We start from the raw sequence: 15618 nt of genomic DNA, 5'->3' as shown, positions 1-15618 counted from the left end.
ACTTAACATTAAATAATATCTAACTTTTTTTTTATTTCTATAATGTTATGTATATATGTTGTATTGTTTTACTATGTACTTAATATTTATTTATTTTTTGTGCAAGATGCTTTTGAATACTTAACTTTACAACAATACTTTAATCAACTATATTAATAAAAACTATTTATTGTTAATACCAATCTGATTTTCTTTTGTGGACAACTGGCGCGAATTAGTAACTATATTAAAATCGGTAAACTGTATTACCGATTTTAAATATAAGTAATAAATATTTTTTGTTGTCATAAAAGAAAACTGTACTTATTACACACAAGTCACATACGTATTGAGAAAAACAAGTAAGTAGTAGCATTTGTTCCTTTAAGATAAAGAAAACGAATATACAAGTCTAACATTAAATCTCTGTAAATAAATGCATTTTATCGCTTGGAAAAAAGTTATTTTTTACTTTAACTAGAAAATCACGACGATCATCAACTTTTTTTTTCACGGCGTAAATAACATAAGATGGCTGAAACAAATCACAATAACTTATATAATAATTTTGTATAAGTTTGCAAAGATTAAATAAAAAAAAGTATATGTTTCGAAAAACAAACAAAATATCAATTTATAAATATATAATAGTTTACATTTAGAAAAACAAAAAAAATCGTTAAACTACAAGAAACACTACTTATAGAATACTTCAAATAGTCTATAAAAATATTTACCGCACGATGTCTGTCCCTCAGCATTTGTACGAACTTTTCATTGCGAACCTGAAAATATTTTGTGCTGTTATCATTGAATGTGATGTGCGTGCGCATTGTATAAAACCACATAATATTACCTATTGTTATTCCTATATTATATCAAAAACAATGTAAGATATATAACTACAAAATACGTCTACCATACTTATGTATATAAATATATAATATGTTTTAAAACCGAAATGTGTAGGTTTTTATATATATAAAACTAGATAAAGTAAACTATATATATTGATAAAGCAAATGACTATATCTAGTACTTCCTATACATACCATCGACAGGCCTTCGTCTGAATGTATGTTATTAATAATACAGTTCATTATTGCATGTATGTTATTGTCGCTGTCACAAGTAACAATGAAAATTAATATGTAAAATTTATTTGTTTACGTATTAAGTATATATTATAATACAACATCGTATATGCGGCAAATGGATTTCATATGCAGTTTATATAGAACGTAACTACATTATGTAAATATGCAAAAGTCTATACATACAAAAAAATAGTTTACCTTTCTATGGAACGTATTTCTTCTAGTATAGACGTCAGCGATGCAAGAGTTTTTGAATGCCTTGTAAAAAGATTAAAAAGAAAAGAAACTTTATCACTTTTCTTTAAATCTATACTACGTCCATAAGATGGTAGAAAATTAATTGCAAAGAAATTAAAAGATAAGAAAATATTCCTGCGAAGTCTAGAACAAAGTAAAAATTTAAACATTTCTTCTACTTTTGACTGCGTTTCATGCATGGTTTTTAATGTATACCATGTAGAAGAGTTTTCATACGTGGAATTTTCTACCATTAAACTCTGGCAAAATATCCATTTCTGCCAACTTGGCAAAAGTCTGCAAAGAAACAATATATATAACTTTACTCAAAGAAAAGAAAGAGAAAGAAATAAAGAAATCACTAGTCGCGATAATGTTTTTTTTTTTTAACAAGAACAAGAACAAGAACAAGAACAAGAACAAGAACAACAACAACAAAAAAAATACTAATACTAACAATAATAAAAACAATGTAAAATGTATGTGATATAATCGTATATAAACGTAAAACAACGTAACTATAATCAGGTAACGTCTTTAATACTATTAGTTTGCTATTAAGTCAATAAGGTACCTGTTTCGTGCAGGATTATGTATATGCCACGTTAATTCAGCCATAACAATATCTTTGCACTTTATGCTATCGAGAATACATGCCCATTTTAAAACTTCGTAATATAACTGATTAATGACATTATTTTCGGAAGAAGGTGTATGCGACGAATACTCAAGAAACGTATTCACTACAACCAGAATTTTATACTAAAAAATCATAAAATATAAGTTCGTTTTATGATATACTTTTTACACTTAGTTTATTTAATAAATGTTTATAATATATTTACGTAAGAATAAAGTTTTAAATGTGGTAGTTTTTATATTTAATACATTTCATATTTCAATGTTTTTATCAAACGCTTATGTACATGTAAATGTTTCTTTTTCTTTATCTGAAACTTATACATGTATGAAAACGTCAGATATCTAATAGTAATCTAAGTAATATTTACTATTTGTTTAATCTATCACAGGTTTTTGTACAACATATGTTTGAACAGATATCAACAAACAAGTCATGTGATAAATATAATTCATCTTTTTATCTTGTGTCTCTTTTTGATGTGGATGTTTATGTTCAAAACAACTTGTTTATTTATAATGTATTATACAAAAGTTTCTGTGTATTGATTGCAAAAGTACAAACTAATGTAACAAAGTTTGATAAATTATATTATAAAAATTTAAGAAACTTAGTTATCGTTTAATTTTATCTTTTTTTATCATTTAATTAATTTATTAATTTAGTACTATTTACCTTGATGTATGCACTTTCTGAAAACGGAAACATCTTTGATAAGTACTCAAAAGCAGTAAATATTGGATACCAAGCTATGTAGGAATTGTTCATGTGAAATACATTGTTGGCAATATCGAAAAATATGTTTAGATTTTCATAAGTATTTAAAACAGAATTTTCATTATAATCTGTATTTTGTATTAAAAAATAAAAAGCATCGTCGAGAATTTGAGCTAATGTGATGTCAGATAAATTCAACATATTAAATGGTGTAGTTTTCAAGAAGAGAGCAATATTCTTCCAAGATTTACGATCGTAGTTGACGCGATATCCTACAACAATTAAGTGTTAGAATGAGTGACAAAAGATAATAGTGAGAATACTAGAAAGACAAAAAAAAGATAAATAAAACAATAAAACAAGAAACAGTAAATATAATACATTGACGAAAATTTCAAAGGTACTATGTAAGAGCAAACGACAAAACTTAATAATCCATGTGTGTAAAAATATTACCAGGTACATCTATAAAAATTGCAGAATCATCTTCTTCAATATTCGAAACTATAATATTGTTTTCGTCTGGTTGTAAGTACGATTGATATTTGATATTAGACTGTCGTATTGTTGTATAGGTCACAGGTATCCACCACGTGCTTACACAAGATTTCTCTATATTACTTAGAAAACAGTCTCTAATCAATATTTCAAGAGTCCGTGTATTGTTGTGTCGGTTTACTTGCACTAAAGGATAACCAACGTGTGTCCAAGAAGTTATCACAGTCGTTAAAATTCTGAGGAAAGACGTGTTTTTGTGCGTAGGCATCTCAGATAGTAGTTTACTCCATAAAATATCAAAATTTGACTGTGTAGTATAAGTATCACGTGAACTAATAACAAACGAGAGTAGTATAAAAAGTACACTGATGTTAGGTAATAAAATTAGGTAATAAATGTTTCAAAGAAAAAATAGTATTTTCTTTACGTTTTGACGATACCGTATAATGTGAATTACACAAATAAACATTTTGCGCAACTTATCATAATAATTTATATACTCACGTGTTATAATATAAGTTTATGGCTTTTTCAAACATAAAGTTGTAGAGGACATGTTTGTCAGTGACCATGTAAAATAGATTGATTGCTACAACATAATTTTGATTGTATAATAAATAGAAAATTTATAATAAAAAAGCTATCTATATAATGACCATAAATTTATATAATATAAAGATAATTGATTCAAACAACTACATAGGCTACTATTGTGTACATATATTAAATAAAAGTAGTTATACTATTTTTGTGTTGTTTATCGTTTATTTATGTAGATTATTTTATTAGTTATTTTTTACAGTCAACGTGACCTAACACATGCATACAAAATTGTAACTGGTTAATCAGTCGGTTTTTGTTTGTTTATATGTAAACGTAACAGAAATAGCACATCGCAGTAAGCATCCGTTTAAGGTAAAAATCTTTGATTAATCTTTTGTCACACACAAAAAAAACTAATGTCGGCTGAATGTGGCAGCTGAAGCAAACTTTCGCCGTCAGTTCAGCATCTTCTAAAGTGTATATATCGATTTTTCATAATGTTGTGGTAACAAAGTTATATGTGAAATGTAAATTAAGTGAAAATTTACCCAATAAATATAATTCTCTTACCACTTTTTCGCCACACTTCGAGAAAAATCGAGCTTTTAGGTATGGACGGTGAATTTTCTGTAACTGGAAGATCATATGTAATAATTGCTTCTATAAAATCAAGAATTCCCCGTCGTGTTTGGACCACTAGCGACTTCAGTAAAGATTGACCAAAAATCTACAATAGTTTAATAAAAGTATACAAATACTATTTAAGTAACTCAGCTATTATATATGCATATACAATACAGTTTTATGTATTAATATAGTTTAAACAATACGATTTTAAAAGAGCAGACTTTATGACATCTTGTAGTAGAAAATCTTATACTAAAGCAGCGTATTATCAATACGACACATTTTTTAACGGAAAGTAAGATAAAAAAAACTTTATATGACCATACACTAATTTAATATATTTAATATTATATATATATATATATATGATATAAAACATTTAAAAAAAAAGTTTGTGATATTTAAGACATAGACATTATATGGGTTTGTGTTCTGTATATGCGTAAATTACACACACTATTTCTATATGTTTTATATATAAAAATGTGTAAATATCGTCTCTATTTACGTATGCTTAGACAGGGTGTCCCAAAAATTTTGACCAAAGCGAAGTATAAAGGTAGATTACGTTAATCTAAATAGAAAAGTTATATATCATTTTGCACAATTCGCAATAGGTATTGAATAGTTAATTAATAAATGTAAGCCAATGAGCGCGTGGGAAGCGATGGTCCGGACGCTGTAGACGTATGCTTATCAGCTGTGAAGAAAAATGGCTTTCTTCATGCAATATCCTAGCAACGAGAGACAGAGTAAACAAGCAAGCGCGACGTGTAGCGTGTGACAGCTTTTTGCAATCAGCTGATATTTGGCGGTACAAAGAAAACAGCAAAGGGATAAGAAGGCGTTTTGCTCGCGATCATGTGATGCGGTATAACGCAGCGAACAGCAGCAAGCGACTATCAGCTGATCGCATGAAGCTGTCATTTATTAATTACCTATTCAATACCTATTGCGAATTTTTCAAAATGATATATAACTTTTCTATTCAGATTAATGTAATCTATCTTCACACTTTGGCTTGGTCAAAGTTGTTAGGACACCTTGTATAAGTGTCACAGACGGAGTGTGTTCCATATGAACTCACAAATGAATCGGACACAGCAAGATGTGTACATCGGACACAGTTTCAATCAGACACAAGTTGAAACAAACACGAGATGAAACGGACACACGACAGTCTGAATCGGACGCATTAGTATTAAAACAAGATTACTTTTTTGATGTTTTTTTTTGTTCGTGCTCTAAACGTGTAGGCAAAGAAGGACTGCACTTCCCTTTTGCTTTGCGTGGAAAGTAGAAACCTATATGAAATTTTGCTTCAGTTTTCGTTCCGTTGCTTGTCACGTCAGTATACTATGTTTACTACAAGCGTTGTGTGTCCGCTTCAACTTGTGTCCAATTGTTACTGTGTCCGATTGTCTCAGTTCTGTGTCCGTGTCTTGTCGTGTGCGATTGAGTGTGTGTCCGATTCACATTTTGCCGTATCCGTTTTATCTTGTGTCTATTTGGGACTCACTCCGAGATTTACAGTTTATTGTATAGTAATACTCAGAATTGACGTTCTTATGATAAACAAATAATGAACAAATATAATTATGATTAAAATATGTATAAAGAAAAAATTGGAAAAAAGCTTCTTTACCTAGAAAAACGTAAAGTTTTAAAACATGTAAGAATTTAAACTGGTGATTTGATCTTCTCTAAATTTGCGTTTTATAGTTACAGGATTAAACGTAAAAAGTGGCGATATTGTATACATGAATATATTGTAAACATGAATATATATACAGGATGTCCGACAATTATTTTAAAATCTCTCGTAGGCAGATAGAAAGAGTAAAACTGAGTCAAAAAGGTTTGAACCATTTTGTTCTATTACATATAATAAAGAAGTAATTATTGAATAAATCAAGCCAATCAGCGCCGACCTTTAGCTGAACGCATGTCAGTGAACCACGGGCCTGGTGTGCGTGAGCGCTCCGCGCGGCCCACTGACGTGCGCCCGGCTAAAGATCGGCGCTGATTGGCTTGATTTATTCAATAATTACTCCTTTATTATATGTAATAGAAAATAATGATTCAGGACTTTTTGACTCTCAGTTTTATTTCTTCTATTTGCCTACGAGAGATGTTAAAGTAATTGTCGGACACCCTGTATAGTAAGTATGTATACATAAAATTTAATACATACTCTTACGTATAGTTACTATGTTTGGATCTTAATAAAATAATACAACTATAACAAAAGATTACTAGTAAAATGTTACAATAGTATAAGTATATATTAGTAGGATAAATTTTATTTTAAATAATATTTGTGTATAAAAAGCCATTTAAATTACAAGTGTAAACAACTATAATAATGTATGAATTACCTGATCGATAATATACAGTCCGTAAAAATTTGAAAAACCTTCCATAAACCAAGATTCAGACTGTTTAAATGTAGCTACCCAATCACTGAAAATTTCTTGTATTACACTACGTGCTACCAAACATGTTACTTTTTTGTTTTGTGTGAGTGAATCTATGTTTTTATCGTATATAATGGCAGCTTCACTGAAAATAACATTGTTCTTAGTGCAGTCATGTTATTCTCATCTGGTTGAGAGCTGTTGTCGTAAAATGTATCTTACTTGAAAAAAACAAGATTTTTAGTTATTATAGTTTCGTAATGGCTCGAATTTAGTGGAAGTACTCTGTAAAACACATGAGATTGTGGCACATCTTGCCAATTGTATGTAACATAAGCCGTTATATTAGTAATAAGAGATACTGCATATGATATGGTACTTAGTATCTGTGATCTGTTTGAGTAGATATAGATCTCAAATGGTACGACTGCTATTGCTACTAAATAAGTAGACATTAAAGGTGTAATAGGAAATAATGTATAAGTCTCATTTCTTGCAAACATTTTAGTTCCACGCGTATGTGACAGAGCAATTTCATTGGAAGCATGAATTATTCGTATAATAAATGTGGCCTTATTTGCTGGGTTTTCCCAACATGGAAATATCCATTCAGCGGGGATACGCGGCAAAATCAAATATCTGTATAGTAAAAACACGAGTGCTAGATATAAATTATTCCTTCACTAGTAATATATATATAAATCATTCTTCAACAGGATAAACGTAATACTAATCACTTCTTCAACTTAGTATTAACTTACTGTGTTTCTTCAGATTGCTGGACATATGAAAAAACCGTTGCAACTTTCTCTAAACTACAATTATAATTTGCATGTATCCAATATTTTCCACTTTGTAAATATGTTAGTCGGTTGGTTTCATTAGTTCCGCGATCCACGGAAACGATTGTGATGTGTAAGCTGTTGAATCGACCTTCCGTTGAAAATACCACCGAGTTTATGTCCCAAAACACAGAAGTAAAATTATTTTGTGAATCACTACTGATAAACATTTTCGGTTGATCACAATAACGTCCGAAATATAATCTTATATTTCGTTGTCTACATGGAACGTTTATTTTAGCGCGAGATTCAACGCTGAAAGAGTTTGTTTGTATTTGCGGGAAAATATTCATTTCATAGAATATTGGTTCTATGCACTGTGATTTTTCAGATAAAGTCTCATCACTGTAAGAAGCAATTCCGGTTAGAAATATTAGGCACAAGATACCAAAAAATGTAAGCATCTGCGTAATGTGGACCTATAAAAGTAAATTGTTTAACAATTAATAAAAAAACTTAAGGCTCTCTTAAAGTAATAACTAAGAAATGAATAAGATCATACGAGCCGCTTTGCAAGATGTTATGCTGAAATGTTCTATTATATATATGTATACATATATATATGTTCACATGTAAAGTTTTACACGTGTTTTTTGAATTGAAATTTCAATTCTTAAAATCATACAGTATGCTATACTTGCATCTCTATGTATGACAGACCCCGAATACCCCCCGAACTAATTTTAGAATATTGCGAAAAAATAACGTTAAAAAAACACGTGTAAAAATTTACATGTGAACATATATATATGTATACATATATATAATAGAACATTTCAGCATAACATCTTGCAAAGCGGCTCGTATGATCTTATTCATTTTTTAGTTAGTAAATTGTTTGTTAAACAAGAAATATCCAAATAAAATCGCAACAACGGATTTAAATTGTATAGAATAAATGGTTGCGTTCAGTAAAACAATCTGCTTTATAGCAATCGAACATGATTGACTCTTACTTTTAGAACCAGTTACTCCACGTTGAGTAGTGACAAGAGTATCAACAATTCAGTAATTGCTTTGCTAAACGCGGCCATAAATTGTTTTTCACATAAAATTGCCAACAACAGATGTATATGACCGTTATAAGCATATTTATCACTACGTTGCGATGTCTTTATGTTTATCACGTACACGCGTACACATACACTCACATAATATTTGTTATTATTGTGTTGTTTTCATCACTTTGACATATAGAAGGACTTTTTTTAAAAAAAAAAAAAAGTACAAAGTATGGTGAACATTTATGACAAAATAGTATTTGAACGAACAAAGCTATATTCTACAGAAAACTGTTCACATGTTTTGAGCGCGTTGTACTAATATAGTATGTCACACATTGCAATTTACGTCAATGTAAAAAAGATATTCTTAGATTGTAGTAATATTTTTGTATTAATAATGTATGGAGTATATTTCTGGTAAAATATTTTTCATGTATAAAATTGTATGGACATATTTGGTATATAAATTTGCATAATTAGATATAATTATTTTAATTTGTATATAAGTATATATGAAATATTTTTTACCGGGTTGTCAAATAGGTAGATACAATAACTGATAAAATAGAGTACATATATACTTTTTAAATATAAAGAGGAAAGAACAGATTTTATTTTTTGTCAGCGTATGATAAAGAATAGAGGTTACATTGGACAACAAATATAAATTCAACAAATATATATTCAACAAATATACGACCGATCTGTTACTGACTTACCATGCTTAAGATAATAATCGTGTTCAGTAAAATAGAAATCTTGGAACACAAAATTATCACTATATAAGGTTAAAAACAAAGTGTTTAAGGATTTCTGCGATCTCGTCTGTTCGAGAGATACTCGATAACTACAGGACAGTCGTTTCCGTGAAGTGATAAATATACATCACAATGAAGACATCTGTATTGTAGAAAACATCTTACTTAGAGTGTATGTCATGTAGATACATATACAGACAGTGCCGTATTAAAAGTGGTGCGGAGAAAGCGATACTGTCTACCTTGATTACTGTCTTAACAAAGGCTCAATGGAGCAATATAAAACCGCGATTTTAATGCTTAACTCTCTGTGGGCCGAATTTTTTTCTTGCAGACAACTTGCAAAGTATTTATTTTGACATTTCAGGTTGATGGTGCTGCCAACCGTCATCAATAGTGTTATTGGTTATTTCAGAGGCATTATATAATTAAGACGTATACATCATCTTGTGAAAAAAACTAAACCTATTTGGTAAAATGTGGATATATTAGCTTGTGACTTGAAAGTTACATGGGCCCATAAAAGGTTAAAGTTTAATCATTGTTTAATGTAATACAAAAATCTCATTTATTCTTATTTTTTCAACGTGCGTAATAGACACAAAATGTCTTTTCAACAAATTCGGCGTTTTTTGTTTATCAAAAATTGCTAAAGGTATCGGTGTAGAATAAAAAAATTGCTTTGTTTTTTTTCTTGCTTATTAATAATACGCTTTTTTTCTTCCGAGATAATTACGTAGCGCACAAACGTACGAGTCGGTCGCACTTTTATATTTACAGTCTGTAACACAGACAACTGTGCAAATAAATAGCCAAATAATTTACGATCAAGACATTACTTTTGTCTTATTTTTATAAAAACTTAATTGATTAAAAAAAGTAAAATGTAAACTAAAATAATAATTTTCACAAGATTAAGGGTGCGGTCAACGTCTCACTGCAAATGTTTGCAAGTATCATTCTATCTTTATTCTACATTTAACGAGAAATAAAGATAGAACGATGCTTCAAAACATTTGCAGTGAAGCTTTGACTGCACTCTAAAACAATTATTTGGTAGGTATTAAAATTAGTATATTAAAGTAATCTTATAAAAAATAAGAAAAAAAACCGTTCTGGTCGCTGTCTTTTCTTATTACGCCACTGTATAAAGGTAGCTTTTGTAAGTCGGGGATATTCTGTTCCACAAAAATGCCGCGGTTTATAAATCGCGATATACGAAACTCGCATAAGCGCGCATATTGACTAAACAAAATACTTAGTCTCCATTTTACAATTTATAAATCGCGTTATATCAAAACCGCGTTCTACGGGAGCTATCTGTAGTAAAAAAAATACTTTTAAAGTGTAAATTTTCACTGATCAATATGCAAAACCTTTCTTATATACGAGATGTTTTAAAATAGTCAGTTCAACATTCCTTTGTTTTAAACAAATATATTAAACAAAATTAAAAGACAATAGTGATTAATAGAGATTACTCTCGGGCTCTATAGTTTTTTAAACTAATATATGAATAGAAGGTCATGTAAAGTCGTTCCCAGGGTGTTGTGCGGAAATGTGAGTATGTATGAATACATATATATACATATATATATGAATTCACGTATAATATTTTTCACGTGAGTTTTTTAGAATTGAAATTACAATTCTTTAAATCATATAAGATGCTTCTGCATCAAATATATGAAGAATCCCGAATACTCTCCTAACTAATTTTTCAAATATTGCAAAAAAAACTCTTCAGCCAGGAGTCGAACCTGGAATCTCCGGCTTTTCGGGCAATTGTTTTTAATATAGTACCTGATATTTTTAATAACAGATATTGCATATACCAAGCTACTTGTCATATGTGATTTATTTAAGGAAAAATAAACTTCCAAAGATACGACTACTACTGATACTAAATGAGTAGACACTACTGTAGGTGTAAGAGGAAAGTATGTACAGGACATATTTCCTTCAAGAGTTCTATAACCACGCATATGTGAAAAAGCAATTTTATCATTGCTGTGATAAATGCGAATACTATATGTAGCCTTAGTTGCTGAATTTTTCCAATATGGAAATATCCATTCAGCGGGAATACGCGGCAAAATTAAGTATCTATATAGTGAAAAACGTGAGTGCTAGAGATAAATTAATAATTTACTCTAATAAAAGTATATATAAATTATATTAGAACAACAGTAATACTAATTAATGCTTCAAGTTATTATGCACTTACTTTATGTCTTCAGATTGCTGTACATATGATAAAACAGTAGCAACTTTGTCTAAAGTACAATTATATACCGTATTTATCCTGTATATTCCGGTTTTTAGATATGTTATTTGAAGCGACTCTGTACTACTTTTGCGATTCACTAGAATGACTCTGATGGTTTTGAATCGATGTTTTGTAAAATTTGACTTCGACGTTGTCCAAAGTACAAAAGTAAAATTATCGCGTATATTACTACCAAGAAAAGAAATTTTCGATTCATCACAATAAGGTCCAAGTTTTAATCTTATAGGTGACTGTGAACATGTAACGTTTATTTCGACNTGAGATTCAACGTTAAGAGAGTTATTTTGTATTTGCGGAAAAATCTTCATTTCATAAGATATCGGTTTTATGCAATGCAATTTTTTAGATACATTCTTCTCAATTGAAGAAGCATTTCCGATTAGAAATATTAAGCACAAATTTCCAAAGAATGTAAGCATCTGCGTACTGTAAATCTATAAAAGTAAATTGTTTGCTGGACAATAGTATGCAAAAAAAAACGCAACATACGTATTTAAATTGTACAAAATAAATGGTTGCGTACAGCAGAGAGAGAACAAGCTGCTTTGTAATAATCAAATAGAATTAGCTCAAATATAATTAGCAAACCAATTACTCAACGTCGAATATTGAGAAGAAAACAACTCAACGTTTGTTTTGCTAAACGCGACCATAGATTGCTTTTTCAAATATAATTGCCACCAACAGATATGTATGACCGTTATTAGTACGTTTATCACTATGCCGCGATGTCTTTATATTTATCACGTACATATACACGTATACACATACACTCACATAATATTTGTCATGATTGTGTTGTTTTCATCAATTTGACATATAGAAAAACGATTGAAAAAAAAAATCCAAAGTTGTAGAACGTTTATGACAAAAATATTATTTGAACAAACAAAGTTTTACTTTCTAGAAAACTGTCCACATTTTGTGAGCGCGTTTTAATAATATAATACGTCACACATTGCATATTACGGCAATGTAACAAAGATATTTTTAAATCGTAGTAATATTCATGTAATAATAATATAATAATGTATAGAATATTAACAAGTATTATGCGTAGTACAATAACTAAGAAAAAAAATAGATATATATAAAGTAGATATATATTTTATATATAAAGAGAGAGAGAGAGAGAGAGAGAGAGAGAGAGAGAGAAAGAGAGAGAGAACAAAGAAATGTTATATATAAAGAACGGATTCTATATTTTGTCAGCATATGATGAAAGATACAAGTTATAGGTGACAAAGAATATAAATATTCAACAAATAATATACAAGCTTGTAATGTGACTTACCATGTTTAAAATAATTATCTTATCCATTAAAATATAAAACATGAATCACAAGAAGTATTATCATATAAGATNAAAAACGAAGTGGCTATGAATATCTGCGATCATGCTTATTCGAAAGATACTCGATAACTGCACGATAGTCGTTTTCGTGAAATGAGAACTATATATCACGATGTAAACATGTGTATTGTGGAAACCGTCTTATTTAAGTTGTATTTCATGTACATACATATATAAAGGTAACTTTTATATAACGCGGTTGTTCCGTTCCATAGAAATGCCGCATTTTATAAATCGCGTTATCGAGGCACAAGCGCGCATAGTAAAGAAACAGATTAATCTTTAATTTATAAACCGCGATATACGACAATTATGTGTATAGTGATAAACATATGACTTTTGAAATATGTGTTGTGACTGTGCAACATGCAAATACTTTCATGTACGTTGTTTATTTAAAATGATAAGTTCAATATTTGTTTCTTTAAAACGACTAAGTAAAATATGAAAAATGTTTTAAATTATTTAACAGTTATTGCAACACAAAATTAAATTGGATTACATTCGTACTGCACGTTTGAAAGTGGATGTTGCGCCGTAGTTTCTGCACTTTTATGGGTTTATGATGTTAAAAGCATCAGCCGAGAGCGTCGTAACGTAAGACTTTTTAATGGAGTAGCTGCTCTCATGGTTCTTTTTGACGTGTACATGTATCAAAATAAAGCTCAAAAACTATATGTAAAGTCAATAAGATNAGAAATTCGGAACGGACGAAAAATTGTCCGCTTCAAGCATATCTTGTATCAGAAAGCCATCCTTACAACCATCGGCGAGTAATCTGTTAATCTCTCGCGCATATCATTATCACCACTNTGCGATTTTGTGCGGAATTCTATTCTTCTTTTATACGAAAATTGATTTCTTTTCTTATTGAACTTATTATAGTTTAATAAATAACTTTTCATCAGTGTTCAATCAAATCACTTCTGCTTCTGATTGATACTTTGAGATAAACCCGTAGATATAAAAAAGAATGCTTTATCTGTGCTACTGCATTACTCTATCTTTAGTTTTTAGTGCTTATAAAACAAAGATGTTACTTGACTGTTCGATACGCTCAATAAAACCTATAAAGAGTCTTGCAGTCTACTATATCATTTTATAAATTTTTATAATGTTAAATGTGTTAGAACAATAGATAAAAATGACGACAAATGACATTATTTGTACATTTGTACATTAGAGAAGTTTTGTAACAACAGAGATTTTTTTTAGAGTAAAGATAATGTCGCTTTGTTTTTTTAAATGATAAACGAGTATGAGTAGTAGGCACTAAAGTTTCGTCTGGAAATAACACATGTTTTCTTAGAGTATTTTTATTAGCAAAAATAGTCACATTATATTACATATAATTATGTTCACTTTTACCTTAGATCATGTTCACACAGAAGATCTTGTTAGCAAATATTGTACATTGTTAAAATCTGAAAAAATAATAGAAAGTAACAAGAGAAATTAATTGCAAATGCTATTTTTAAGATAAATAAGAATTATATAATAAATATGTTTTTTGTAATACATACATAATAAACTATAATTAACTTAATACTTACAGTTTTATATAATTCTTGTAATATTAATTAATATATCTCGCTACATAACATTGAACAATATAAAGTTTTCTTTTATTGTCATAATGTTATAGAGGGTGTTTGATAAGTACCGTCTCACCGCTTGTAGAAGGGGTTATTTTAAGACAAACTCTTTTAATAAATAAATGAATAAATAATATAATCATTATTAACATCTCGATATTACAAATATGTGATTAAAGAAAAACAGCAAACTGTTGATACTAAGAATTTATTTATTTATTTATTAGAAGAATTCCATAAAGAACACAAAAACATTTAATTTCTTCTATTACAATAATTAAATATTTGTTGTATGTAAACTTTAGAATATAAGAAAAATAAAAAAATAGAAATCAACAGTGTTACAATATTTGCAATAAAATGTAACTTCTAATTTTGTTCTTTTCCTATGGTTTTTTTTATCTTTCTGTAAATAAGTAACTACATAAATTAAAACTAAAAACTCATTTTTAATACATCTTGACATTAGATTTATTTATTTTGATGAAAAAAATAAGATTTCCTGTTTTGTATTTTTTGTTGTATTTTATATTTTATCTGGATACGATTCCCTAATAGGCAAATTGTGAAACTAGCACTTGCACAAAAATGGCATCAGGAAGAACGACGATCCTGCAATAATTGCATTAAGATCATTCGCGATAACGCAACAGTTTAGTCAAAATAAAACTTTGTAAGTAATATTTGTCAAAAATTGCGAAAAAGTCAGTATACGTTTTCATAAGTATATATTATGAATTAAGTTGATTTCTTTATATGTAATTATATTTCTACATATTTTAGACATCACATAGCTAAAATTTTTTTCTCAATTATTGGATAATTTCTTTTTAAAATATATTTTGCAAATACTGCTAAGATGATTCGTTATATTGTTATTATTTTGCCGAAATAGTATTTGGAAAGTAATTTTGTAAGCACTTACAAATATTTTATAAAAGATTACTGTTTTTACATCTATTTCCTAAAATATATCTGTATAATTGCAAATTACAATTTTAATGCAAGAGTTCGTCACTT

General features: G+C 28.9%; 1 protein-coding gene across 2 annotated transcripts; it reads right to left on the bottom strand.

The window, feature by feature from the left end:
- Positions 1 to 115: 115 nt before the first annotated feature.
- On the bottom strand, positions 116 to 13335 carry LOC109860756 (aminopeptidase N-like). 2 transcript variants are annotated; one of them, XM_020440037.1, is made up of 14 exons: positions 9602 to 9839; positions 9321 to 9501; positions 7517 to 8016; positions 6978 to 7394; positions 6717 to 6900; positions 4282 to 4438; positions 3673 to 3757; positions 3127 to 3500; positions 2629 to 2942; positions 1888 to 2075; positions 1275 to 1610; positions 1032 to 1101; positions 717 to 764; positions 116 to 514 (listed from the first exon to the last, which is right to left on the bottom strand). In XM_020440037.1, exons 2-14 carry the CDS (start codon positions 9321 to 9323, stop codon positions 398 to 400), a joined length of 2793 nt encoding a protein of 930 aa, XP_020295626.1. In that variant the 5' UTR covers positions 9324 to 9501; positions 9602 to 9839; the 3' UTR covers positions 116 to 397. The 2 variants fall into 2 exon arrangements, with proteins under 2 accessions (XP_020295626.1, XP_020295625.1); XM_020440036.1 differs by lacking the exons at positions 9321 to 9501; positions 9602 to 9839 and adding an exon at positions 12944 to 13335.
- Positions 13336 to 15618: the final 2283 nt, after the last annotated feature.

Source organism: Pseudomyrmex gracilis, unplaced genomic scaffold (assembly GCF_002006095.1).
Source record: "Pseudomyrmex gracilis isolate BER0280 unplaced genomic scaffold, ASM200609v1 scaffold_464, whole genome shotgun sequence".
Classification (NCBI taxonomy): domain Eukaryota; kingdom Metazoa; phylum Arthropoda; class Insecta; order Hymenoptera; family Formicidae; genus Pseudomyrmex; species Pseudomyrmex gracilis.
Note: the sequence above shows the minus strand (reverse complement) of the source record. Positions and strands in the feature narration are given on the sequence as shown.